This window comes from Trichechus manatus, unplaced genomic scaffold (assembly GCF_000243295.1).
Source record: "Trichechus manatus latirostris isolate Lorelei unplaced genomic scaffold, TriManLat1.0 scaffold00128, whole genome shotgun sequence".
NCBI classification, from domain to species: Eukaryota; Metazoa; Chordata; class Mammalia; order Sirenia; family Trichechidae; genus Trichechus; species Trichechus manatus.
The window spans coordinates 6,636,489-6,663,022 of record NW_004444064.1 but is presented as its reverse complement, the minus strand read 5'-3'; the positions used below and the strand labels follow the sequence as shown (position 1 = coordinate 6,663,022).

The following is a 26,534-nucleotide window of genomic DNA, read 5'->3' as shown; positions in this document are numbered from 1 at the left end:
TTCAGTATTCTTCAACAACACCACAATTCAAAGGCATCAGTTCTTTGGTCTTCCTTATTCATCATCCAGCTCTTGCATGCATATGAGGAGTTTGAAAATATCATGGCTTGGGTCAGGCATACCATAGTCCTCAAAGTGACACCTTTGCTTTTCAACACTTTAAAGAGGTCTTTTGCAGCATATTTGCCCAATGCAATATGTCGTTTGATTTACTTAACTGCTGCTTCCATGGGTGTTAATTGTGGATCCAGGTAAAATGAAATCCTTGACAACTTCAATCTTTTCTCCATTTATCATGATGTTGCTTATTGGTCAAGTTGTGAGGATTTTTGTTTTCTTTATGGTGAGGTGTGATCCATACTAAAGGCTGTAGTCTTTGATCTTCATCAGTAAGTGCTTCACGTCCTCTTCACTTTCAGAAAGCAAGGTTGTGTCATGTGCATATTGTAGGTTGTTAATAGTCTTCCACCAACCCTGACACCACGTTCTTCTTAATATAGTGCAGGTTCTCAGATTATTTGCCCAGTGTACAGATTGAATAACTATGGTGAAAGGATACAACCTTGACGCACACCTTTCCTGACTAAACCATGCAGTATCCCCTTTTTCTGTTCAAATGACTGCCTCTTGGTCTATGTACACATTCTGCACGAGTGCAGTTAAGTGTTCTGGAATTCCCATTCTTTGCAATATTATCCATGATTTGTTATGATCCACACAGTCGAATGCCTTTGCATAATCAATAAAACACAAATAAACGTCTTTATGGTATTCTTTGCTTTCAGCCAAGATCTGTCTAATGTCAATAATGATATCCCTTATTCCATGTCTTCTTCTGAATCGGGCTTGAACTTCTGGCAGTTCTCTGTTGATGTACTGCTGCAAACACTTTTGAGTGATCTTCAGCAAAATTTTACTTGGGTGTGATATTAATGATATTGTTTGATAATTTCCACATTCGATTGGATCACCTTTCTTTGGAATGGGCGTAAATATGGATCTCTTCCAGTCAGCTGGCCAGGTAGCTATTGTCCAAATTTCTTTGCGTAGACGAGTGAGCACCTTCAGCACCGCATTCGTTTGTTGAAACATCTCAGTTGGTAGTCCATCAATTCCTGAAGCCTTGTTTTTCGCCAATGTCTTCAGTGCAGCTTGGACTTCATACTTCAGTACCATCAGTTCTTGGTCATATGCTACCTCCTGAGACGGGTGAACATCAACCAATTCTTTTTGATACAGTGACTCTGTATATTCCTTTCATCTTCTTTTGTCGCTGCCTGTGTCGTTCAGTATTTCGCCCATAGAATCTTTCAGTATTGCAACTCAAGGCTTGAATTTTTTTCTTCAGTTCTTTCAGCTTGACCCATGCTAAGCGTCTTCTTCCCTTTTGGTTTTCTAACTCCAGTTCTTTGCACATGTCATTATAATACTTTACTTTGTCATCTTCAGCCGCCCTTTGAAATCTTCTGTTCAGCTCTTTTACTTCATCATTTCTTCCGTTCAATTTAGCTACTCTTATTCAAGAGCAAGTTTCAGAATCTCTTCTGATATCCATTTTGGTCTTTTCTTTCTTTCCCATCTTTTTTATGACCTTTTGTTTTCCTAATGTATGATGTTCTTGATGTCATCCTACAACTCATCTGGTCTTCAGTTATTAGCATTCAATGCGTCAAATCTATTCTTGAGATGATCTACAAATGCAGGTAGGATATACTCAAAATCATATTTTGGTTATCATGGACTTGTTTTAATTTTCTTAAGCATCACCTTAAACTTGCTTATGAGCAATTGATGGTCTGTTCTGCAGTCAGCCTCTGTCCTTGTTCTGACTGATGATATTGAGCTTTTTCATCATCTCTTTCCACAGATGTAGTTGATTTGATTCCTGTGTTTTCCATCCAGTGAGGTACACGTGAATAGTAACCCTTTACATTGTTGAAAAAAGATTAGACAGGCCTATAAAACAAACAATAACACAGGGGAGGAACGTGCTTCTTAGTTCAATCAAGTATACAAAACCAAATGGGAAACACCTGCCCAAAAGCAAAGACAGAAAGCAGGAAGGGACAGGAAGATTGGATGAATAGACACAGGGAACCCGGGGTGGAAAGGGGATGAATGCGACACATTATGGAGATTTCAACCAATGTCACAAAATAATTTCTGTATAAATTTTTAAATGAGAAGCTAATTTGCACTGTAAACTTTCACCTAATGCACAATAAAATTAAAAAAATAGTAATAATAATATCATGACTTTGGGGGCACAGCTCTGCCACAGGGCTCCGTGAATGTCATCAAGCCCACGTTAAGTTGGCCTGTTTATTTCTCATCTATTTTAAGTCAACAGTTTCTCCTGGTTAGCTGCTCTCTGTGGGGGAAACTTTAAATGAATGCTTTTATCTGAATGAGATTTTAATGGCTGCTGGGAAAGCTTGTGGCTTTTCTGAGCCTTCTGCTGAATTTTAATGTTCAGTGTGGCCATTTTTCCCCTTTCTTTTCTTTTTGGGATAAAAGACTTCTTTGTCCCATGTCCTTAGCTGGTGCTCAGGGGGGAAGAGAGAGAAAGCAAGAATTGGGTACAAGAAGGGTTAAGAGAATCTTGGGGAGTGGAGGAGGAGGAGGGGTTCAAGCCTGTAGAAAGTGCACTGATGGATGCAATGGTTCAAACTTGGCCATGGCTGCTGGTGATGATGAAGCCCGTTGTGGCTGAGTTGAGTGAGGCGGTGAATCCTGGGCAGGAATGGGGATCACTGCTTGGGGTAGGTTTCCTCCCAGGATGCTTTGAGCCATGAGCTAGCCTTTAAGTACTAGCCCTGCAAGCCCCTCCACATGTACACAGGGTAACCGCCTCCTTGTTTCTCTTTGTTGCCAGTGGAAGGTCTGAAGGTGGTGGAGATTGAGAAATGCAAAAGTGACATTAAGAAGATGAGGGAGGAGCTGGCAGCCAGAAGCAACAGGTAAGGTCTGTGGGGTGAGCCCGCAGGCAGAAGGGAGAGCTTGGGAGTTTTGTTTGCCTAAAAGAATAGCTGGTACAATTCTATTTGTTTCTGGCTTGTATGAGCAGAGTCTGGAGATAGCCTCAATCTACTTAGGATCTGCTTTTCAAGTATAGCTTTCTTGTAATAAAAGAGAGTTTATGGCAGACTGAGGCTAGGAAGATGACTTCGTATAAAAGAGGAGTAATCTTCCCACACATCAGTGGTCTTGATGTGTTAGTGTTAACTTAGCCCGTTAAAGGAGTTGGCATCGATTTTAAAGAAAGAGGACAGTAAAAGGCATTTGGCTTAGAGGGACGAGTGTCCCAGTGTACCCCAGAGGCCCCACCCCCATGTGGGAGTCCCTACAACACAAAGTAGCAGCTGCTCTGGTCATAGAAATCACCTCTTCGTGGAACAAGGGGTCCCTTCACCAGTGCTCCTGGGGAGTCAGTGTGAGGCGGCTCAGGCAGCCATAATTGGTGAAAAGATGCCCCAGGCTTCATTACGTCGCTTGAAAGTTCACTGTGAAGCAAATGTGGAGAGAAGCTGTTTGCATGAACAATGTTCAGGTTGAGGACAGAGATGCATATTAATAACAAATGATGGTGATGATGATGTTGATGATAATGGTGATGGTAATAATAGTGGTGATGATGGTGGTAGTGATGGTGATGAGGAGGAGGAGGATGGTGAGGATGATGATGGTGGTGGTAATGATGGTAATGATAGTGATGATGATGATGGTGAGGATGATGACTGTGGTGACAATGATGATGGTGTTGATGATGGTCATGGTGATGGTGATAATGTCAGTGATAGTAACGATGATGGTGGTGGTGGGATGGATGGTGATGATGATGGTGGTGGTCATGATGATGATGGTGGTAGTCATGATGATAGTGATGACAGCAATGATGGTGAGGATGATGATGGTGAGGATGATGATGGTGTGGATGATGATGGTGGTGACAATGATGGTGGTGATGATGACGGTCATGGTGATGGTGATAATGTCAGTAATAGTAATGATGATGGTGGTGGTGGTGATGGATGGTGATGATGATGGTGGTGGTCATGATGATGATGATGGTGGTGGTCATGATAGTGATGACAGCAATGATGATGGTGAGGATAATGATGGTGACAATGATGGTGGTGATGATGATGGTCATGGTGATGGTGATAATGTCAGTGATAGTAACGATGATGGTGGTGGTGGTGATGGATGGTGATGAAGATGATGGGGGTGGTCATGATGATGATGGTGGGAGTCATGATGATAGTGATGACAGCAATGATGGTGGTGAGGATGATGATGGTGGTGAGGCTGTTGATGGTGGCGATAGCACATACATTGAGCACTTCCTTTGTGCAGGTGCCGTGCTGAGTGCTCTACACGGATCATCTCACACTGGTCTGACATCCTGGCTTTTTCTTCATGCCCATAGTTACCATCCAGGAAACCAAGTGGTTCTAATGTGACCCATCACCCCTTAGAATGCTATGCTATTAAATCACCGCTCAAGTTCCTGGCAAGCTTCAGAAATATCCTTGACACACAGCGGGATTTAATGGGAACCAGTGAGCATAAGAATAGCCTATGCAAATGTCCTTAAAGGCCCTGGGGTCATTTAACAGATGGAAGATCATTTCCTGACTTTATAAAATCAAGGGCAAGCCTGCTGGAGAAAATATGTGGCAACACAGAAGGTTTGCATGGAGCAAGAGGCTAAGGGAAAGCTGATGCTGAGCTTGGTTCCCATTGAGTCCATCAGGGCTGGCCTGCCTACTGGTGGCTGCAGGTAACAGACAGATGGGAGGACGGCTGACTGGAAGTGGTGCTTTTCAAGCCAGGTCAGGAGGCCTATGTGGACTGTGCTATATTTTGTCGCATTTATTTGTGGTCAGTTTGAATTTAGGGTTGTCTCATCCCATTTGATTTGGGGGAATTTGGGGCAAAGGAGTTTGGGACTGCAGAAAACTGTGAGTGAATAATTCATCTTCATCATCCCCATGGTGGGAAGCTCTTTAAGGGGTGAGAGATCAGGGTCCCGCACATGACCTCAAGTAAGAGCCCTGTAGTTGCATAGGAACCAGCTGGGACCTGGCTTGGCAGTTGGAAGGATGCTGAGCTCCAAGGACCCCTGACCATCATGGCGCCCTCAGCCTCAGGGCCGTCATAGCTCCATTAGTGACAATCAGCCTCACCCTCTGACTACCACTTGCCCCTGCTGCAACTGCTGGACCTCCATCCCTGTGGCTGGTCCTAATGCCCAAGTGAGAAACTCCAATTAGCCAGACCCCATCTGCTCTGTGCCAGACCTCTCCATGGACTCCGAACAGCTGCCGTGACCACGTGTGCAGCCAATAGGCTGTGACAGAAGGGTGGTGGGCTGGTGTGGTACACATCAGGACCAAGTACCCCAGGAGCTCTGTGGCACAGCTTCCCAAGACTGCATAAGGCAGGGATCTGGCTCTGTTTGGGGCAGGGACCCACGGCTTCAGAGCTCATGGAAAGAAGAGCTCTGGAGTGAGGGCAAGATGGCCAGCTGCCAGGTGCCCATGGGGGCCTTACCAGGCGGCTGCGTGTTCCCATTGAAGCAATGAAAGGCTCTTCCATGTTCCCCAGGAGGTGCATTTTCAGGGCTCCCAGCACCACCACCCAAAGAGCAGGCATCCTCCAGGCCTCCTGGGCTTCTGGAGCGATGTCTCAGATGCAACGTTCACACTTCCTGCAAAGGTGTGATATGACAAATGTGGCTTCTCAATCCAAATCAGGAACACCACTCACATGTTTAGAAAGAAAACCACAGTATTCTGGGCTCTGGTCAAATGCACAGTGAGATCCACCACCCCAGACCCTAGCTCACAGCCCCAGCCCCACGTCCCCACACAAAAAACCCTCTCCTTTGCTTTCTGTAAAACTAAGTTCAGATCAATGAGCCATTTGGGATGTGTACTCTTCTGTCCCTCTTGATGCTGAGGTTCCATTTTAATCGTGTGTGGGGGCCATGGAGCAATTCAGAGTCCCCAAGACCAGACTTGTTAAGATGTGACCCCCACGTGCTGCCAGGGGGAGAAGTGTGAGCAGCTAAGTGGCCCCTTTCCCTGGGGTCAGCCAGCTCAGGAGAGCAGAGAGGAGATGAGGAACCAGGCAGGCGCAGAACCAGTCTGTGCCCTCAGGAATGGCTGCTGAGCAGGAGATGGTGACCACATTCCCCGATACCATCACAGCCCAAGTGGATCCAAACCTGCCTTTCAGGACCAGGAGTGAAGTCGTTTTCAGGCTCACAGACACCGGCTGGGACAGGCTGCCCTATCCTATTGTTCTGTTGCCGTTGTTGTTGTAGTTAGGTGTCGTTGAGTCAGTTCCTGCTCATAGCCACCCCATATACAACAGAACAAAACACTACTTGGTCCTGCGCCATCCTCACAATCATTGTTACGCTTGAGCCCTTTGTTGCAGCCACTGTGTCAATCCATCTTGTTGAGGGTCTTCCTCTTTTTCACTGACCCCCTAGTTTACCAAGCATGATGTCCTTCCCTAGGGACTGATCCCTCCTGATAACACGTCCAAAGCACGTGAGACAAAGTCTAGCCATTCTTGCATCTAAGGAGCATTCTCGTGGTACTTCTTCCAAGACAGATTTGTTCATTCTTTTGGCAGTCCATGGTATATTCAATATTCTTTGCTGACGCCATAATTCAAAGGCATTAATTCTTCTTCAGTCTTCCTTATTCATTGTCCAGTTTTCGTGTGCATATGAGGCGATTGAAACACCGTGGCTTGGGTCAGGCGCACCTTTGTCCTTAAAGAGACATCTTTGCTTTTTAACACTTTAAAGAGGTCTTTTGCAGCAGATTTGCCCAATGCAATATGTCATTTGATTTCTTGATTGCTGCTTCCATGGGTGTTGATTGTGGATACAAGTAAAATGAAATCCTTGACAACTTCAATCTTTTCTCCATTTATCATGATGTTGTTTATTGGTCCAGTTGTGATGATTTTTGTTTTCTTTATGTTGAGGTGTAATCCATACTGAAGGCTGTGGTCTTTGATCTTCATCAGTAAGTGCTTCAAGTCTTCTTCACTTTCAGCAAGCAAGGTTGTGTCATCTCCATATCGCAGGTTATTAATGAGTCTTCCTCCAATCCTGATGCCACATTCTTCTTCATATAGTCCACCTTCTCAGATTATTTGCCCAGCATACAGATTGAATAAGTATGATGAAAGGATATAACTGTGACACACACCTTTCTTGATTTTAAAACATGCAGTGTTCTCTTGCTCTGTTTGAATGACTGTCTCTTACCTGTCTATGTACAGGTTCTACATGAGCATAATCAAGTATCCTGGAATTTCCGTTCTTCTCAGTGTTATCCATACAATCCCCAAATATGTCTCTCATAGTTTTTCTGCCTGCCCATATATAGTGCAGCGGCCAGGCCTTATGGGGTGGCCATCACTCCAGCCCCTGCACCATGCCTGCACCCCCACACAGTGTCCTGGGACACAGAGGTCCAGTAGCCTGAATACCAATGGAGGGCTCTGGGGATCTATAATCTCTGCTTTCATCCCGAACTAATGGCCCCTGACCAGACAGAGCCCCCGGCGAGGGAAGGGTGGGGAGGGAGCCCAGGAAATGAAAATCAGCTCCAAATACGATAAAAAGAAAAGGCCCGGTGCCAGCCACACAGTGAGTGAGGAGGATGCCTGTTTCCATGGCAACGGGGTGCAGAGGGAGCAGGCGCCTGGGCAGTGGCCTGAGGCAAGAAGGCCTCCGCAGGGTTGCCAGGCACCGAGCGTTGCCTTATCTGCTTCCACACTGGGATTTCAGCAAACAGCTGGATCCCATCGGTGAAACCATGTTGCTTGTTGAAAAGTTTTCGTAACCCTCCTGGGAAATGCAGACCTACACAGACCTCGTGTGTGTGCGTGTTTATACCAAAAACACCCACCACGTGTGTCAGAGCAGAACCACCCCATAGAGTTTTCAATGGCTGATTTTTGGAAGTAGATCACCAGGCCTTTCTCTTGAGGCACCTCTGGGAGGACTCAAATCTCCAACCTTTTGGTTAGTAGCTAAGCACTTAACTGTTTGCACTCCCCAGGTACTCGTAAATGTTTATACAAAAGAGGCTAAAGGCAGAAAAGCCATAATAACACTACTATATATTTTAATTGTACAAACCAAGGTCACCACAGCTCAGAAATGTGTAAATGGGATTTCTCATTGACTGGGGTGACAATGGAAATCCTTTTATGGGTACATTTTATTGGATCATTCGTTTTGTTATTCTTTTGCTCAGCAAACCATTGAAGCAACTCAGGATTTCTGCAAGTGCAGGAAAGGAAGAGCAGCATACCAAGAAAATTATACCAAAAGCTCTTTTTTCCAAAAGGGAATAGATTTATTATTCTGAGTTTGAAAGTAGCATAGGCTCATTGTAAAACTTCCAGAATATACCAATGAGGGGGAAGAATAGCAATAATGAGAGCAGCCAATTTAATGATGCCCCAATTTAAATCTTCCAGATGTTTTTGTATGTATAGATGTCTATTTTTGAAAACAACTAAAAAAAAATACTGTTTTGTAATCTCTTTTCACTTCCTATGTTGAGAACAATAAGTAGATTAAATTGTAACCAACGTACAGCTCATAGATTTTTTCCTGAAGACAACAATCCGCGCTCAATTTTAACCTACCGTGTATTCTTTGTTCCTCGTGGTGTGGTAAATTTCCTCTGCATTCTTTTGTAGTACTAGTGCTTTGTGAACGTATCGTATGCAACGTTTTGATTTTCCTTTTTCACTGAAAATTCCCTGATTTCACATAATATTCAACTTATCTTAATGATCACATAATCATCCGCCATGTTGATGTACCACGATGGTTTCAATTACTTCCTATTTGGGGACATTTTGTGGTTTTGTAGCAACAGATGATGCTGCAATAAATATCTTTGTGCTGAGAGCTCTTTGCTTGTGTTTAAGTCTTTGCTTAAGATCAATTCCCCAGAGTAGACAGGCGGCCTTAAATGATATGACTTTCTTTATGACTTTTTCTATATAGTATTAAATTGCTCTCCCCCAAAATGATACCTGATTGACAAATGGCAGTATCTTCTGCTGCATTTGACACACTGATGTCCCCCCACCACACTGCCAATCAACCTGTGAGTCTCCTAACAAACCAGGTGTGGACACCCCTCTCCTAATAAGTCCGCTGTGAATGAATAAAAAAATGTGGTCTATCCACATGTTATAGATTGAATTGTGTCCCCCAAAAATGTATGTTGTAAATCCTAACCTCTATGCCTGTGGCAGAGCCCTGGTGGCACAGTGGTTAAAGAGTTCAGCTGCTAACCAAAAGGTCAACAGTTCGAATCCCCTAACCGCTCCTTGGAAAACCCTATGGGGCAGTTCTACTCTGCTCTATGGGGTTGCTGGAATCAACTCAATGGCAACGGGTTTGTTAGGGGTTTTTTGTTTTTTGTTTTATGCCTGTGGGAATGGGTTCTTTGTTATGTTAATGAGGCAGGAGCAGTGTAGCGTGTATCTTGAGATATAAAAGAGATTAAACAAGCAAGCTAAGAAGCAGAGATGGGGAAAGAGAGATGCCGAGCCACAAGTAGATCTCCACGGAACCAGGGAGCAAAAGCTGAAGAGACAAGGACCTTCCTCCAGAGCCGACAGAAAGAGAAAGTCTTCCCCTAGAGCCAGCACCCTTAATTCAGACTTCTAGCCTCCTGAACAGTGAGGAAATAAATTTGTTTGTATCTCTGTTATAGGAGCACTAGGTAACTAAGACACCACACAATGGAATATTGCTTAGCCGTAAAGAGATATAAAATTCTGCTACATGCTACAACACGGATAAACCTGGGAAACATTATGCTGAATGAAATAACACAGCACAAAAGGACAGATATTATGTAACCTCACCCACATGAAAAATTTAGAATAGGAAAATGCATAGAGACGAAGTTTATTAGTGGTTACCAGGGGCTGATGGGAGGAGGAAATGGGGAACCATTGCTGGAGGGGTACTGAGTTTCTGTTTAGGGTGATGAGAAGCATTTGGAAATGGATGGTGGTGACGGTTGCCCAACATGGTGAATGTAATTCATGTCACTAAGTTGTACACATAAAAATGGTTGAAATGTCGAATGTTTTCTTATGTATATTTTACCACAATTAAACAAAAAAGAGAGAGAGAAATTTGAAGCAAGAGTACCAGAACTAAGCTTCATTCTTCTTTGCAGGACCAGCTGTCCCTGTAAATACAGTTTCCTGGATAACAGCAAGAGGTTGACGACGCAACGCGATGTCCCACCTTATCCCAAGGTAACATCGCAGTTCTGGCTCTGAAGACATTGACCCTCCAGGTCCACAGCCCCAGACCACAGCACCCCATGCCCGGCCACCCTGGCCTCCTGGTCAGCCCAGCTGTCTGCACATCTGCAAACACAGCTCCCACCCCACCGCTGGGCTACCAGTGCTCCTGTTTTTCTCAGGCAGAATGTTTTTTCTCTTTGACATTTGTTTAGCAAAAGGAATCCCAGACCCTACTTCACTTTGTGCAAGGAGACAGTAATTCCTCACTGCTGCCCGCTCCAGCCCCCACTGCGGTCTCGTAAATGGTTTTTACACTTCAGTGTTACTTTAAATAACTTTAATTTTAAATACATTTTTTAAAGTCTGCTTCACTGGATTCCTTGTCCCTGAGTAATATGTAGTTATTATATAACTATATATTGTATAGTTATAAAACTGTTGGCATTCGGCATAAAAGATTTCTCAACTAGAAGAGAAATAGCCCTTCTTAAAGTAGCCATGCCCTGGGGATTTTTTTCAAACAACTAAGAGAAAAAACAGTCTCGTGATTTTGGCCACCCATCTCGAAAATGCTTTCAGCTGATGCATGAGCGAAATGCTGGCCCACCCGATATTTAATTTACTCTTGAGCTAAGATGAGGGCTTCCCCAAAGGGTGGAAACCACCCAAGTGTCCATCAAGAGATGAACAAACAATGTGTGGTCTGTCCAGCTTAGGGGACATTGAGTTTATGTTAATGGTGGTGGAACGATTTGGAAAAGGACCATGAGAATGGTTGCACAACTCAAAGAATGTAAACAATGTCACTGAGTTATACTTGTAGAAGTTGTTGAGTTGGCATATGTTTTGTTGTGTATATTTTCACCACAATTTCTAAAAATGTGGTATACCCATACAATGGAATACACTTTCTCCTCACTTATCAACTGTCTTGTTAGCCCACATTTTTCATTTATGACAGTAGTAAAAAATCTGTCAGACTATTTTGAGTATTAACAACATATGTCCGGCAGTAATGAACACTGAAGTGCGAGGTGATGGTTAAGGCTGTGTGTCAACTTGGCTAGGCCATGATTCTCAGTGGTTTGGCAGTTATGTAATAATGTCATTTGGCAATTATGTAATAATGTAGTCATCCTCCATTTTTCGTGATCTGATGTGGTCATCCTCCATTTTCATATAACGCCTATTTCACATAACAACCTGGTCTTTGGAACCCAACCATGTTGATAAGTGAGGAGAAGGTGTATTACTCAGCCAAAAAGAGAAATGAAATCTTAATACATGCTACCCCATGGATGTACCTTGAAAACATATGCTGAGTGAAATAAGTCAGGCTCAAAAAGAAAAATATTATATGATCCCACTTATATGAAATGCCTAGCATAGAAAAATGCATAAAGAAAGAAAGTGGGTTAATGATTACTGGGACTGAGAGAAGGGAGGAACGAGGAGTTATTGCTTAAGGGGTACAGAGTTTCTGTTTGGGGTGATGGAAAGCTTTCAGAAACAGATAATGGTGATGGCTGCACAATACAGTGAATGTAATTAATGTCACTGAACGGTGCACTTAAAAATGGTGAAAATGGCAAGATTTTGTGATATGTATTTTACCGTAATTACAAAAAAAAAGATTAGGGGTCCCCACAAGTGACCTGCGGTGGGTGGTACCAGTCCCATAGATGAGAGAAATGGAGCCACAAGCAAGGTGATTTTCCCACTGCCTAGGGTCCGAGTGGGCATCAAAGAGCCTCTCGGAGCCCTCTGTTGGCCACTGGTGCCCATTGGTCAGCGCGCCCCCCCACTCGGCTCCCAACAGCCTGCTAAACCTTGTCTGAGATTTTCAGGGGAGACTGATGCCCTTTTCTGTAAGAAAATATGACTGAAATCTCTCAAGATTCCTGCCCCGGGGAATCACAACACACAGCCTAGGTCCAAAATAAAAAGGTCAGTCCTCCATAGCAGCGCTTTTGTAAAAACAAATAAACACAGACACCTAGGAGAAGATGCATCTTATTCCCAACCCTGTCACGGTCTTTTTTATTTTATTTTATTTTATTTTTTTATTGTACTTCAGGTGAAGGCTTACAGAACAAATAGTTTCTCATGAAACAGTAGTACACATGTGTTGTCACTGTCTTTTGTCTAAAACACAGCCTCGTGCTTTTTAGGACAATTGAGCCTAAACTGTGGTGTCCATGCAGCCAGCCTCAGGCTGCAGCCTGACCAGCCCGCTGTGCTGTGTCGGCTCACAGCCAGAACCAGCGATGGCTTACCAAAGACAGGAACTCAAAAGAGCTCCATAGCCAGTATTTTCTCCACAGCTAACTGGTTTTCTTTCTCTTGAATTCACTTAATTGTATTTTTGAAAGTCAGGTTTGCTGAGATATAATTTCCAAATCAAAAATCAAACCCATTGCTGTCGAGTTGATTCTGACTCATAGAAACCCTATAGGACAGAGTAGAACTGCCCCATAGGGTTTTCAAGGAGAGGCTGGTAAATTCAAACTGCCGGCCTTTTGGTTATCAGCCCAACTCTTAACCACTGTGCCACCAGGGCTCCATTAAGGCGAAACTAGTCAAGTATGGTTGTGGGTGGGAGACAATGCTAAACAGCTTAACAATAACCCACAACTCCCGGGCCAACTGAGAGACAATTTACAGGCAGTAAAATTCATCTTTTCTAGGTGTGGAATACTGTGAATTTTGACAAATTTATATAGTCACGTGGAGTCCCTGGGTGATGCAAATGGTGACTGCACCTGGAGGTTCAGGTGCACCCAGAGGCACCTTGGAAGAAAGGCCTGGTGATCTACTTCCAAAAAACCAGCCATTGAAAACCCCACAGAGCACAGTTTTACTCTGACACACATGGGGTTGTTATGAGTCAGAACTGACTTTACAGCAACTAGTATATATATATATAGAGAGAGAGAGAGAGAGCTGTAGTCTCTGCCACAATCAAGACACGGAGCATTCCCATCCCTCCACAAGTTCCCTCAGGCCTCTTTGCTGTCCCTTCCCTTCTCTCTCGCCCAGCTCCTGGCAACCACTGATTGGATTCCTGTCCCTATAGCTTTGCCCTTTCCAGAATCCTTATAGAACGTAGGCTTGGGTCTGGATGCAGGTATTCTTGAAAGGGGAGCAAAAAGAAACTGTAGGAAACGCCACTGCACATGTCCAAGGCCACCGGGCTTTGTCCCAGAAACAAAAGCCCACCGTTGCCCCGTTAACACCAAATCTTGTCCTTTCTAGTACCTGCTCTCTCCGGAGACCATCGATGCTCTACGGAAGCCGACCTTTGATGTCTGGCTTTGGGAGCCCAATGAGGTAAGTGGGGGCATCCCTGGCGGTGGCTGGCTTTAGTCCTCACCAGAAGCTGTTTGGGAAGGCTGGAACGCTAGTGGAGAAGGATAAATTGGCCCTCACCAGCATGCCCCTTGTTCTTCCTCCTTTGTGTGTTCTCTAAAAAAAAAAAACAACTTGATTCTCCAGCTTTTAGCACAGACTTACACCATGTAGGCTTGGGAGGGCCCTGGACACAGAACTCAGGAAGGAAGATGCCATGAGCAAAGGAGAAAGTCTTCAAGTCCAGGGAGACTCCAGACCCTGGAACTCTGAGGAGGCCAACCCTCCATAGAACATTCTCTTGAGTTCTGCAGGGGTCAACTGTTGGTTATCCACACAGACTCAACCCTGCAGAGCCAGCCAGGAGCTGTGCCAGCAAGTGGAGGAAGAAAACACAGGATGCGCAGCTCTCGTGCTTTGGAGCAAACATTTGCTCAAGAAAGAGGCTTAAATCAGAATGTTCTGCTGTGAAAAAGTTGTCAGCAGTGGCAAGGCCCAGGCGGCTGTGTCCTACCCAGGTTGAAGGAAACGCAGGATTAAATGTGTGGGTGCAAATTTAGGGAATAGTGAGCCCCTTTTTGCAGCAAGATTTTAAAATTTCCCTTTTTCTGAGAAAACACAAAACTAGTACTAGGCATAAGAGAAATGCAAATCAGAAGCACAGTGAAATTCCATCTCACCCTGACATTACTGGCAAGAATCAAAAAAAAAAAAACAGAAAATAACAAATGTTGGAGAGGTGGTGGGGAGATTGGAACTCCTATGCGCTGCTAGTGGAAATGCAAAATGGTACAACCACTATGGAAAACGATATGGCACCTCCTTAAATAGCTAGAAGTAGAAATACCATACAATCCAGCAATCCCACTCCTAGGAAGATATCCCAGAGAAATAAGAGCCATCACACAAATAGACATATGCACACCCATGTTCATTGCAGCATTATTCACAATAAGAAAAAGATGGAAACAACCTAAGTGCCCATCAACAGATGAATGGATAAACAAACTATGGCACATACACACAATGGAGTACTACGCAATGATAAAGAACGATGATGAATCTTGAAACGTCTCACATCATGGCTGAATCTGGAGGGCATTATGCTGAGTGAAATAAGTCAGTCACAAAAGGACAAATATTGTATGGGACCACTATTATGAAATCCTAAGAAAAAGTTTACATACAGGAAGAAACAATCTTTGATGGTTATGAGGGAGGGAAGGGTCAGGGAGGGGAATTTACTAACTAGATAGTAGACAAGCGGTAACTCTGGTGAAGGGAAAGACAACACGCAATAAATATAGGGGAAGCCAGCACAACTTGACCAAGGCAAAGTGATAGAAGCTTTGACACATCCAAACACCTTGAGGAACTGAGTTACTGGAGACTATGGTCTCAGGGGACATCTAGGTCGATTGGCATAACATAGTTTATAAAGAAAATGCTCTACATTCTACTTTGGTGAGTAACATCTGGGATCTTAAAAGCTTGCAAGTGGCCATCTAAGATACGTCTATTGGTCCCATCACGTTCAGAGCAAAGCAGAATGAAGAAAGCCAAAGGAAAATACTAGTCCAGAGGACTAATGGACCACATGAACCACAGTCTCCACCAGTCTGAGCCCAGAAGAACTAGATGGTTCCTGACTACCACCCCCGACCCTCTGACAGGGATCACAATAGAGAGTCCTGGGCAGAGCAGGAGGAAAATTAGAACAAAATTCAAATTCACAAAAAAAGATCAGACTTACTGGTCTGACAGTGACTGGAGGAACCCCCGAGACTATGGCCCCTAGACACCCTGCTAACTCAGAACTGAAACCACTCCCAAAGTCCATATTTCAGCCAAAGATTAGACAGGCCTATAAAGCAAACAGTAACACCGGGCAAGTAGGTGCTTCTTAGCTCAGTCAAGTATAAGAGACCAAATGAGCAACACCTGCCCGAAAGCAAAGCCACGAAGGCAGGAAGGGACAGGAAGCCTGGATAAATGGACATGGAGAACCCAGGGTGAACAGGGAAAGGGGGAGAGTGCTGACACATTGCAGGGATTGCAATTAATGTCACAAAAGAATTTGTGTATAAAATTTTTTAATGAGAAACTAATTTGCACTGTAAAATTTCACCTAAAACACAACAACATTTTTAAAAACCACAAAAATGGAGATTTTTTTGGTTTACTCTGATTATCTAATATGGCGGCGGTGGTGATTCAGTGTTAGAATTCTCGCTTTCCATGCAGGAGACCCAGGTTCGATTCCCAGCCAATGCACCTCATACATAGCCACCACCCATCTGTCAGTGGAGGCTTACATGTTGCTGTGATGCTGAACAGGTTTCAGCAGAGCTTCCAGACTAAGACAGACTAGGAAGCAAGTCCTGGCAATCTACTTCCAAAAATCAGCCAGTGAAAACCCTATGGACCACAGTGCTCTGATCCACAACCCATCATCGGAATGGCACAGGACCGGGCAACGTTTTGTTCCGTTGTGCATGAAGTCACCATGAGTCAGGGGCCAACTTGGCAGTAATTTACAGCAAGTTATCTAAAGATACTAGTTATACTCCTTTCTTTCTGAACCCCAAGAAAATAAAAGATCCTTCATCGTGGCCATCAGGCCTAGCTATTTTCAACACCCCAAAATCGAACGACTCCTTCCAGCTTTTCCATAACAGAGAGACGCCGACAGGTTGCCCCCCACCCCCTACCCGCTCTCTTTGACAAGTCCGCAGCAGCGACAGCTCTGACAATCGGGAAAGTAAGGATTTTACACCATTAGCTTGCAGCATCTCACATGGTGCCTTCTCCCTGTGTGTACTCTCTCTGTCTCTCCTCTTTTCTGAGACACCACTCAGAAGGGATTAGGGACCCACCCTACTCCTTATGATCTTGTTAACCTGGAAATATCTTCAAAGACCCTATTTCCAAACAGGGTCACGTTCAGAGGTACTGGGGTTAGGACTTCAACAAATGTTTCTTGAGGGACACAACTCAATCCATAACAGGTCCTGAGGGCCAGCATCTGGACAATGGGGGGACCAGCAACTCTGGACAGTGGGCCCCCGGCCAGGCATGCGTGTCACCTGCAAAGCTGGGGGATCCCAGGCAGCAGCTGGCCAGCAGCCTGGGCGGCAGGCCCAGCAACCAGCCCTCCTAGCCTCTAGCCGAAGCCCACCTACCCATCATACCGCTCTATAAGGGGTTCCTGCAAGGACCACTGTTCTCCAAGCCTGCCACCAGGGGACATTATCCAGTCTACGTAAGCACTCTCCCCTCGAGGAAGACACGTGTGCGGTTAGAGCATGCTGCAAGGAAATTCCCTAGGTGAAATCCTAAATGCCCAATAGTGGCCTGTGTTTGAGGTGATTTCTGATCTTCCAAATGAATTCTTTGCCATACCCAAGGATTCTCTGCTTTTGTAGCCATTTCATCAGCGCCTTGATTATAGGGTTGGCTCTACAAAGTTTCAGCTGACTTAGAGCGTTTCCAGTTCTCACATTGTGTAACAAGTAAGGATGTCTGGGTTGCACGTCCTTTCGTGAAGAGGAGATCACACCGCGAGCAAAGCAGGCAGAGAGCCAGGCTCCAAGGCGACAGACAGCCCATTGCCTCGGGCAGGTGTTGGGGCAACTGGGAATTGCTGGAAGGCGGAACGCAGGCAGAGTGGCCCTGTGCCAGGGAGCCCTTGGCTGGTGGGGCTGCTCAGATGTCATGCCACAAGCCCCCAGGGACACGCAACTGTCCCCATTTTGCAGAGCCCCTCCATCCTTAGGCTGTCCAAGACCTGCTTTTCCCAAAACACAGCGTCGTCTCTTGTCAAGTTCACAGTTTGTTATTTTTTCAGTCATTGAATCTTGTCCTCTTTTGCTCAGTTAGCCCCAAAGCTCTGAGCTATATTTAAGAAGATCTCAACAAGACAATAAATCCTCCTTGGGACTAAAAACAATACCCATTTCAGCTTGAGCACAGACTTCTCTAGAAATCAGAGGTCTATGCAAGGCGCGGGAGGGGAAGCTCGCCCAGACAGAGGGTCACCTTCAGGACGTTCGATGAGACATGAAGACCGTACCAAGTGCCTCAGGCCCTCTCAGGAGCAGAGCTAAGCATGTTTGGATGCCAGTCATCAAAGCTCTTTGGCTCTCTAGTCTCAAACCCTTTGGAACAGTTCTCCGGTGCAGCACATGGGGTCTCCCTGAGTCGGTGTGGACTCCGCAGCAGCTAACTACAGCAACAACTCAAGCAAGTGAGGACATCCCGGCCCCAGGTCTGTGTTAGGTAGAGCTGGTGTCCTTGAACCTTACGCTGTGGTCTTAGTCCTCTGAGATTGTTTTTTGCGTGTTTGTTTTTGTTGCTAGTTGCTGTCGAGTCGGCTCCGACTCATGGCAACCTCATGTACAACAGAACAAAACATTGTCTGGTCCTGTGCCATCTTCACAATTGCAGGTCTGCTCAAGTCCATTGTTGTGGCTGCTGTGTATTTTGAGTGACTTCCAACATAGAGTTCATCTTCCAGCACTATATTGGACAATGTTTTATTATGATCCATAAAGTTTTCGTTGGCTGATTTCCAGAAGTAGGTCATCAGGCCTTTCTTCCTAGACTGTCTTAGTCTGGAAGCTCCACTGAAACCTGTCTACCATGGGTGACCCTGCTGGTATCTGAAATACCAGTAGCATAGCATCCAGCATCATAGCAATATGCGGGCCACCACAGTACGACAAACTGACAGACCGGTAGTGGTTTTCATGTGTAGAAACAAGTACAATCATTCTGATGTGGTCATTGGGGCGGTAGTGCACCCTCTCGTCCAACCACTGTCCCTTCTTGCAAAGAATTCTTGTTGACTTCTGATCTGGCTCTTCCAATGCCAGAAGATCCTGACTGCTCCTTCAAGCCCCCATGTCCTTCCTGGGAGCTCTTGTAACCCCCCATAAACAGGGTCTTCTCGTAAGTTTTCCCACACCCTCTGCCCTCAGGAGGAGCCTCTGGGAAGGGGGCCAGCCTGGGAGAAGCCCCTGGGGCTTGACCTCATTGTGGCCTTCCCCGGACCAGGGAGAGAAGCAGGACAGGGCGGGGAGCCAAGCTCACCCGCTGCCTCTGTCAACCGTCCCTTCCCATTGTCCACAGATGCTGAGCTGCTTAGAGCACATGTACCATGACCTCGGTCTGGTCAGAGACTTCAACATCAACCCCATCACTCTGAAGAGGTGGTTGGTAAGTGCCAGGCCCGCTGCTATCCTTCTGGAACACAGGTTCCTTGAGTTACAGGAGAGCTGGCTGCTGACTGTTGGCGACTTCCTGGGGACCCTGGGCTGCCTACAGATGGAGGGGACGTTCCCGTGGGCACTCCTGGAGGACAGCACCCATCCCTGTCTGTCCTTCCACCAAAACATTCTCTACCTCCTAGGCTTCTGCCCTGATGAGAAAGAAAGAAATAGGAACCAGGAGGGACAAGTGAAACAATATGTTCTAAAGCAACAGTGTCTGTGTGTGTATGTGTGTGCATGTGTGTGCGTGTGTATGTGTGTGCACTCGTGTGTGTGCATGCGTATACATGTGTGTATGTGTGTGCACTCGTGTGTGCATGTATGTATATGAGTGTGTGTGTATGCATGTATGTGTAAGCATTGTGTGTGCATGCGTGTGCATGTACATGTGTATATTGAGTGCATGTGCGTACTTGTGTGTACACGTGTGTATGTGTGTGTGCATGTGTGTGTGCGTGTGTGTGTATGTAGCAGCAGATCCCTTTTTAGAATAAAAAAATATTGCTTAGAGCCAAACACTAAAAACCTATCAAAGTGGTTTCACAATGATTGGGAACCCAGAGCCCCTCACATGCCATCTCCCCAGCCCCAACTGCATGTCCCCATGTGGCTCCTCACACACCTCCGGGCACACCCCAGCCTGTGAAGCCCTGGTGGAAACCCAGGGAAGGGCTATCCCACACCTGCCTTCCGGCCACATATGGCTTTCCTGGGCCACCATCCTCTTACCTTTGGCAAGTCCAGGAATACCACTGGCCACGGGTTCAGACAGGGATGTGGTGGAGAGCCTTGAGACAGTCAGTCCTAGTGGGGACCCAGGGGGAAAGGTGCATCCTGATCCGCCATGGGGGGAGGGCAGCCTGGGAACAGGCATTTGAGTTCAGCCTCTCCTGCAGCTCTGCGTGCATGACAACTACAGGAACAACCCTTTCCATAACTTCCGGCACTGCTTCTGCGTGACCCAGATGATGTACAGCATGGTCTGGCTCTGTGGTCTCCAGGTGGGTCCTGGTGTGGGTCCCCCGCTGCTGCCAGTCACCATCCAGCCTGCTACCCCTATTCCCCAGCATCCCCGCCACCCACCAGGGAAGCTACCCGCTCCAGGCCATAAGCTTCCCAGCACTGAGGTCATTCCTACAATTAAACCAGTAGGTGGCCACCTCCTCAGCCACCGCAGAGAACAGACAGGTTCTCTTGCACAGGCTGAAGGTCCCATGATGACTGAAAGGAGCTTCATCTTGCCCACATCACCCATTTCCCTCAGTGCCCACCGATTCCAACCTCCTCTCAACCCTCCTGCACCCCCAGAGCAAAGAGGGCAGAAACCTAACTATGTTTTCCCATCCAGGAGAAGTTTTCCCAAATGGACATCTTGATCCTGATGACTGCAGCCATCTGCCATGATTTGGATCATCCAGGATACAACAACACGTGCGTGCATCATTTTTTCTTTCTTTCTTTCTATTTTTCTTCTTTCCTTCCTTCCTTCCCTTCTTTCTTTCCTTTTAAAGGACACTCTGGCTATCGGAGGGAGGAGGGACTTGAGAAGTGAGTTTCTGGCAGATGCAGACCGCGATCTGTTTCTCCAGCCCCATTGTGGCTTGTCTTCTAGGCTACAGGCACCACTTATACCCTCAGAGTAGTTCCCCTGTCAACAGCGCCTCTGAGCGTGAGTGCTGGGGTCTCCATGGCCTCCCTTGAATCTCTCCTGTATCCCCAGGTACCAGATCAATGCACGCACAGAGCTGGCTGTCCGCTACAATGACATCTCACCCCTAGAGAACCACCACTGTGCCGTGGCATTCCAGATCCTCGCCCAGCCTGAGTGCAACATCTTCTCCAACGTGCAGCCAGAGGGGTTCAAGCAGATCAGACAGGTCTGTGGGGGCGAGGGCCCCTTGGCTGCAGAGTGGGGTGGGGGAGGGCACTCAGGGAAAGGGCAGTAAGCACAACCACAGAGCAGAACCCTGCTCTCCGGCAATTGGAGAAGCTCCTGATCATAACAGCACCTCCAGGCCCCACAGAGGAGCCCCAAGAAGAGATGTCCCCTATGACATGCGTAGATGGTATCCCATTGACGTGCACTTCACATCCAGTGTTTAATTTAACCCTCACAACACCCTTTAAGGTAAGCCCTATCTCCATTTTACAACCAAGGAAACTGAGGCTTACGAGGATGAGTAACTCACTCAAGAGAGCACAGTGTGTAGGCGGCAGGCTGGGAAAACACAGTCCACTGCCTCCAAAGTAGCAAAGCCCTACCACTGCTCCCTAACCCCCAGCCTCTGTCACCTGCCACCCAGTGGCCCAGGTTACCCTGCCACCCACTTCAGATCAGGAAGCTTCCCTCTTCTTGGGACATGTTGGGAGGAGGAGGAGAGGGCACCTGCCCAAGAGGAAGATTATTTTGCACAGCTGCCACCTGTCCTGAGGCAAACGCTTCCAACTCACCAAAAATAATGTCACCCTTCTGCACAGGTTGTCCCCCATTGAATTCAGCACTCCACCCGCCGCCATTTTTAGGGCAGGGAAGATATTAGAGTGATCTCTTTGAGGAGTGTAGTGGGTTGAGTGGTGGCCCCCCAAAAAAAGATAGGTCCACCTCCTGACCCCCAGAACCTGTGAACGTGACCTTATTTGGAAAAAAGGTCTTTGCAGATGTAAGCGAAGGATCTTGAGATGAGGAGATCATTCTGGATTACCCAGGTGATGTTTAAGTCCAATGACAAGATGAGAAGAGACAGAAAGGAGAAGACACAGACACACACAGAAGGCCACGTGAAGATGGAGGTGGAGATTGGAGGGATGCATCTACAAGCTGAGGAACACCTGGAGCCATCAGACGCTGGAAGAGGCATGGAGCCGATTCTCGCTTACAGCCCCCAGAGAGAATCAGCACGGCCAATATTTTAATTTTGGACTTCTGGTCTCCAGAACTGTGAGAGAATAAATTTCTGTTGTTTTAAGCCATCAGGATATGGTCATTTTTTATGGTAACCACAGGAAACTAAGACAAGGAACCATCTTCCATCTCTTTGAGGAGCCATGTTCTGCCATTACACAGCTGAAAACCTTGTCCATTCTGTGTCTTAATAGCTCTTCTTCAAGATGCACCTGGTAAAGTCTCTTAGACTCCAGTGCCAGGAAAACACTCGTCTCCCTCCTGGAGAACTGATAAGCTCCACTTTATCAGACAGCGACAGCCTCGTAAACAATTGTTTCCCAATCAGCCCACACTTCCAGGAAGTTTAAAACTAAATGTAGTACTCTGCCATAGTCCTTATTGAATCACCAGTTCCTGGTACAATTATCTCCTCTTTATCTACAGGCCTTCTGGCCTCTCCGACATGTTTATGGAACCACCTGGCAAGCATGTGCCATGTGTTGTTATGATTAGCTGTAGCAACTCTTTCTCTGAAGTAGGTGAAGGTGCACATCATAGAGAACATGGCATTGGCCACTGCTGCCCCTAGTGGCTGCCCAGTGAAAATTCCTCCAGGAAGAGGACCTGGAGAAGCAGAGCAAGCTGCCTGCCCCTGCACGTGACTCGTCCCAACAGGTGTCAGAGCAGCGACGTGGAAAAGACAGAAGGTGGCTGATTAGAGGAGCAGCCACCCTACAAATGGCACGTCCTCACACCAGCCACTATGGAATGGACAAGGCTTATCCTCTTTCAAACATTTTACTGGCTTTAAGACTTTCTTCTCAGGATAAAATCAGTTGTTCCAATTTTTAAAAATATGTTTTTGTCTCTGAAGATTTTGAGAGATAACTGAATAGATCCTTCACTAATACAACGTGAAATCTTTACAGACAAATTGCCTAATTTAAAATGCCAGTGATCCTCCCCTGAATACATTTGAGATTACCTATGTTGGTTGATTTGGGTTTTGTATTTGATGCTTGTGGTTGTATTTTATATTTTTTGAAAAGTGGAGCAAGAAGGGAGAGGGTTGATATGTTGTGGGGTTGTTAACCAATGTCGTAAAAACAATATGTGTACTACTGTTTCATGAGAAACTATTTGTTCTGTAAGCCTTCACCTGAAGTACAATAAAAAAAAAAATGCATTGTGGGAAAAAGAAGTGGAACATACGTGGCAGAGAGGTGTGTTCTCTAAATGAGTGTGGAATAAATAGATAGGTAGATTAAAGGATAGATGGAAGGAAGGAAGGGTGGACAGATGGATAGATTGATGGATGATGGATGGGTGTACAGACAGATGGATGGCCGTGGTTTTGAATTATGTTACTTCTCCTAAATCAATATTTGGTTAAGAAGGTAATAAAGTACTTAACATTTTAAAAAAAAAAACTCATTTCATCACCATTTATACATTTGTTAATGGGAGAATGCTATTAAATATACCCTGACTTTGATCATTCACAAGCAACATGTATACATATAACCACATATAGATTAGATAATAGAAAAAATATTCTTAGAAAATTGGTGTTTGACCTCCAACAAGATCTGAGAGGAATGAACCACATACCTAGATTGTTAAATCCAGGGAAAACTTTTGTCCTTGGCTAAAATCTGCTAATTTCATGAGGGTGCACAATGCTAAATCAATCTGCATGAAGATTGATGGTTCAGTGGAGAATTCTCACTTTTCATGGGGAGACCCAGATTTGATTCCCAGCCAACACACCTCATGTGCAGCCACTACTCATCTGTCATGGAGGCTTGCATGTTGCTATGATGTTGAACAGGTTTCAGTGGGGCTTCCAGACTAAGACAGACTAGGAAGAAAAGCCTGGTGTTCTACTTCTAAAAATTAGCCAGTGAAAACCCTATGGATCACAACAATCCAATCTGCAACCAATCACAAAGATAGTGCAGGACCAGGCAGCATTTCGTTTCATTGTGTATGAGGTCACCATGAGTCGGGGCCAACTCGACTAACTAACCCATTGCCATAGAGTTGATTCCAACTCATAGTGATCCTATAGGACAGAGTAGAACTGCCCCATAGGGTTTCCAAGGAGCAGCCGACCCTTTGGTTAGCAGCCAAACACTTAACCACTGCACCACCAGGGTTAACAACAAGCCAATCTACAACTTAATGGTTCCCAGCAGGCTGTGGAAGTGGCCACTTCCTCTTTGAGGACCCAGCACACATAGGTTCTCAAGCCACATGTGGGCGTTGGTCACACCAAACCTGAGTTTGAACCCCCAGCCTTCCACTCCACAGCTGCTCCTGGGCAAGTCCCTCAACCTCCTCAAGCCTCTTCTGTCTCTGTAAAATCAGGACGGTGATTCTTAGACACACGCAAGAGTTGATTTGAGCGCCAAATGAAATAAGGAGTGCAGAGGGCTCAGTTCAGTACACAGCAGGTGCTCATTAAATAATTATTATTCATGGTGTCAGCGCTTTGCTCTTTCACTTTTCAGGGGATAATTACACTGATCTTGGCCACTGACATGGCAAGGCATGCAGAAATCATGGATTCTTTCAAAGAAAAAATGGAGAATTTTGACTACAGCAACGAGGAGCATATGACCCTGGTAAGTACGTTTGTCTGACCTCTTTTAGGGGCTGGCCAAGTGAGAATCAGACCACCCAGCTGTGACCTGCGATCAAGAAGCCAAAATTCTGGACCTGGTTTTGGAGCGGGGTGTCAGGAAAGCTGGTCTCCAAGGCCCCAGCTCTTACTGGGAAGGCCCCTAGGTTGGGTCCCCTCGCCTGATAAAGCTCTCCCTCATGCATTTCCCCATTCCTCCCTCCCAGTTCTGGTTTGAGGGAGAGAAATGGGTGAGAACCATTCACCTTGCTATGCTTTCCTGGGAATAAAGTGGGCTCTCCCGTGAAAGCAGGGAAGGAGCACTTTCACCAAGATGGCGACTTGAGCCAGAGCATGCAAGTGGAGCCCCGGGCCAGAGAGGCCCGTCGGACACGGGGAGACATGGGTTTGGAAGCAGAGGGCAGAAGCCAATGCCACCTTCGGCATCTGTGTAATTTTCTCACCCCAGGTTGGAGGGGTGGCCGGAATGGGAGTCCTGCCCAGTAGACACCCACTAGGTCGGTGGCACCACTGCCATTTCTACTGGGGACGACGGAGTGCCAGTGCAGGTGCCCTGACCGTCCCTCACCCGAGGGTCCCCTTCCTCACTTTGTGTCTCTAACACGTCACTTCATCACTCAGGGTCCCCGCACGAGTGAACCCACTGAGTTTGTTTTAAGACTCTTTTAACCTAGGCCGCTGAATGATGCTTTTTCTATGTTTTTCATGTATCCCCAACAGTCAAGGTTTTGTTGAACTTTACCATTTACAGTCTGTATTACGAAATGTCTATGCATTGAACAGGCTTTTCCAAACTGCTCAAGCCCCTCCAGAAAAGGTTCTGATACTCTGGGGGCACGGGATGCTCCCATCCTCCCCAGGCAGGCTGAGGATCCAAATGCAGACGCAGGAGCACCCGCCATAGAGGGAAATGCTGACCCCGCTGCAGGCGAGGGGAGCACATTGACACCCGGCCCAGCACCCAGCACCTCCACCCCCTCCTGCCTCTGCCGTCAGGCCCAGACAAACAGAAACAGCAGCGGTGGGTTACACCATATAGTCCAAGGCCTCATTCCAAACTGTCTTCTTTCAGCTGAAGATGATTCTGATCAAGTGCTGTGATATCTCTAATGAGGTCCGTCCAATGGAAGTTGCCGAACCCTGGGTGGACTGTTTATTAGAAGAGTATTTTACTCAGGTAAGGGTGCTGCCAAGTCAACATTGCTCCGATGAGCTCCATTTCGCCAGGGCTCGTGGTTGAAGGGGTGTGCCGAGATGGACAGCGTATTTGGCGGTGGACAGGTTCAGCAGCCTCCAGAGAGTCTTCGCTAACAGGTGTCCATCAGAAATGAAAAGAGTTGTAATTTGGGACATCAAAGGCAGTGACAAGCCAGAAGAACTGATGTGAAACTGCCACCTGTGGCACTAACTGAGCCACAATTAGGGGCGAACTTGTCGAGCAAACTGCCTCAAAGTCAAAAGCAAGGACTGTGGACGCAGGAATGGGCCCCAAGGGGTGGGTGAGACAAAGTACCCATGCACGGGTGCACACCTATACACACATGTGTATACACACACCTGAGCACCCATGTGCACACATACACATATACTCACACATATGCACACATGTACATATGCATACACGGGCATACTCAGAAGCCTCTTCATCCTGCCCTCACAGTGACCCAGAGCCACTTCCTCCCTGCCCTGTCCCCAGCCCGCTCCCTACAGTCTCACCCTTCACAGGCCCTCACCCCTGCTGTCTCTAGCTATATATTATAGCCATGAGGAAGAGCTGAGACATACAAAACCTGAAGTCAGCCTAAAATGGAAGATACTGGAAAAGACAAGAAACCACTAAGTTGAACAGCCTGATCAAGCCAGAAAGGGCTCTGCAGGCCGCCTCTTCTGCAGAGCAGCATGTGATACGTCTAACCAATGTGCCTGCCCTCAACACATCCTCCTGCACTGCTCATGCATGGCAAATGCTCTACTCAGCACTTAAGGTGCTGCCACCCTTTCCTTGTTCTCACTAATATGAGTATAATGTGGTTTGAGTAATGAGTAATACGCTCGGCTGCTAACCCAA

At 46.3% G+C, this 26,534-nt stretch overlaps 1 protein-coding gene across 1 annotated transcript in view; it reads left to right on the top strand.

The window, feature by feature from the left end:
* The window catches only part of PDE9A (phosphodiesterase 9A), a 152,526-nt gene that overhangs the window by 117,519 nt on the left and 8,473 nt on the right, over positions 1–26,534 (top strand). The window contains exons 7-15 of the mRNA XM_004384867.2: positions 2,876–2,960; positions 10,248–10,329; positions 13,576–13,650; positions 18,799–18,885; positions 19,835–19,939; positions 20,287–20,369; positions 20,659–20,815; positions 24,336–24,449; positions 25,539–25,643. Coding sequence (XP_004384924.1) covers positions 2,876–2,960; positions 10,248–10,329; positions 13,576–13,650; positions 18,799–18,885; positions 19,835–19,939; positions 20,287–20,369; positions 20,659–20,815; positions 24,336–24,449; positions 25,539–25,643 — 893 coding nt within the window. The remainder of the gene's footprint in view (positions 1–2,875; positions 2,961–10,247; positions 10,330–13,575; positions 13,651–18,798; positions 18,886–19,834; positions 19,940–20,286; positions 20,370–20,658; positions 20,816–24,335; positions 24,450–25,538; positions 25,644–26,534) is intronic.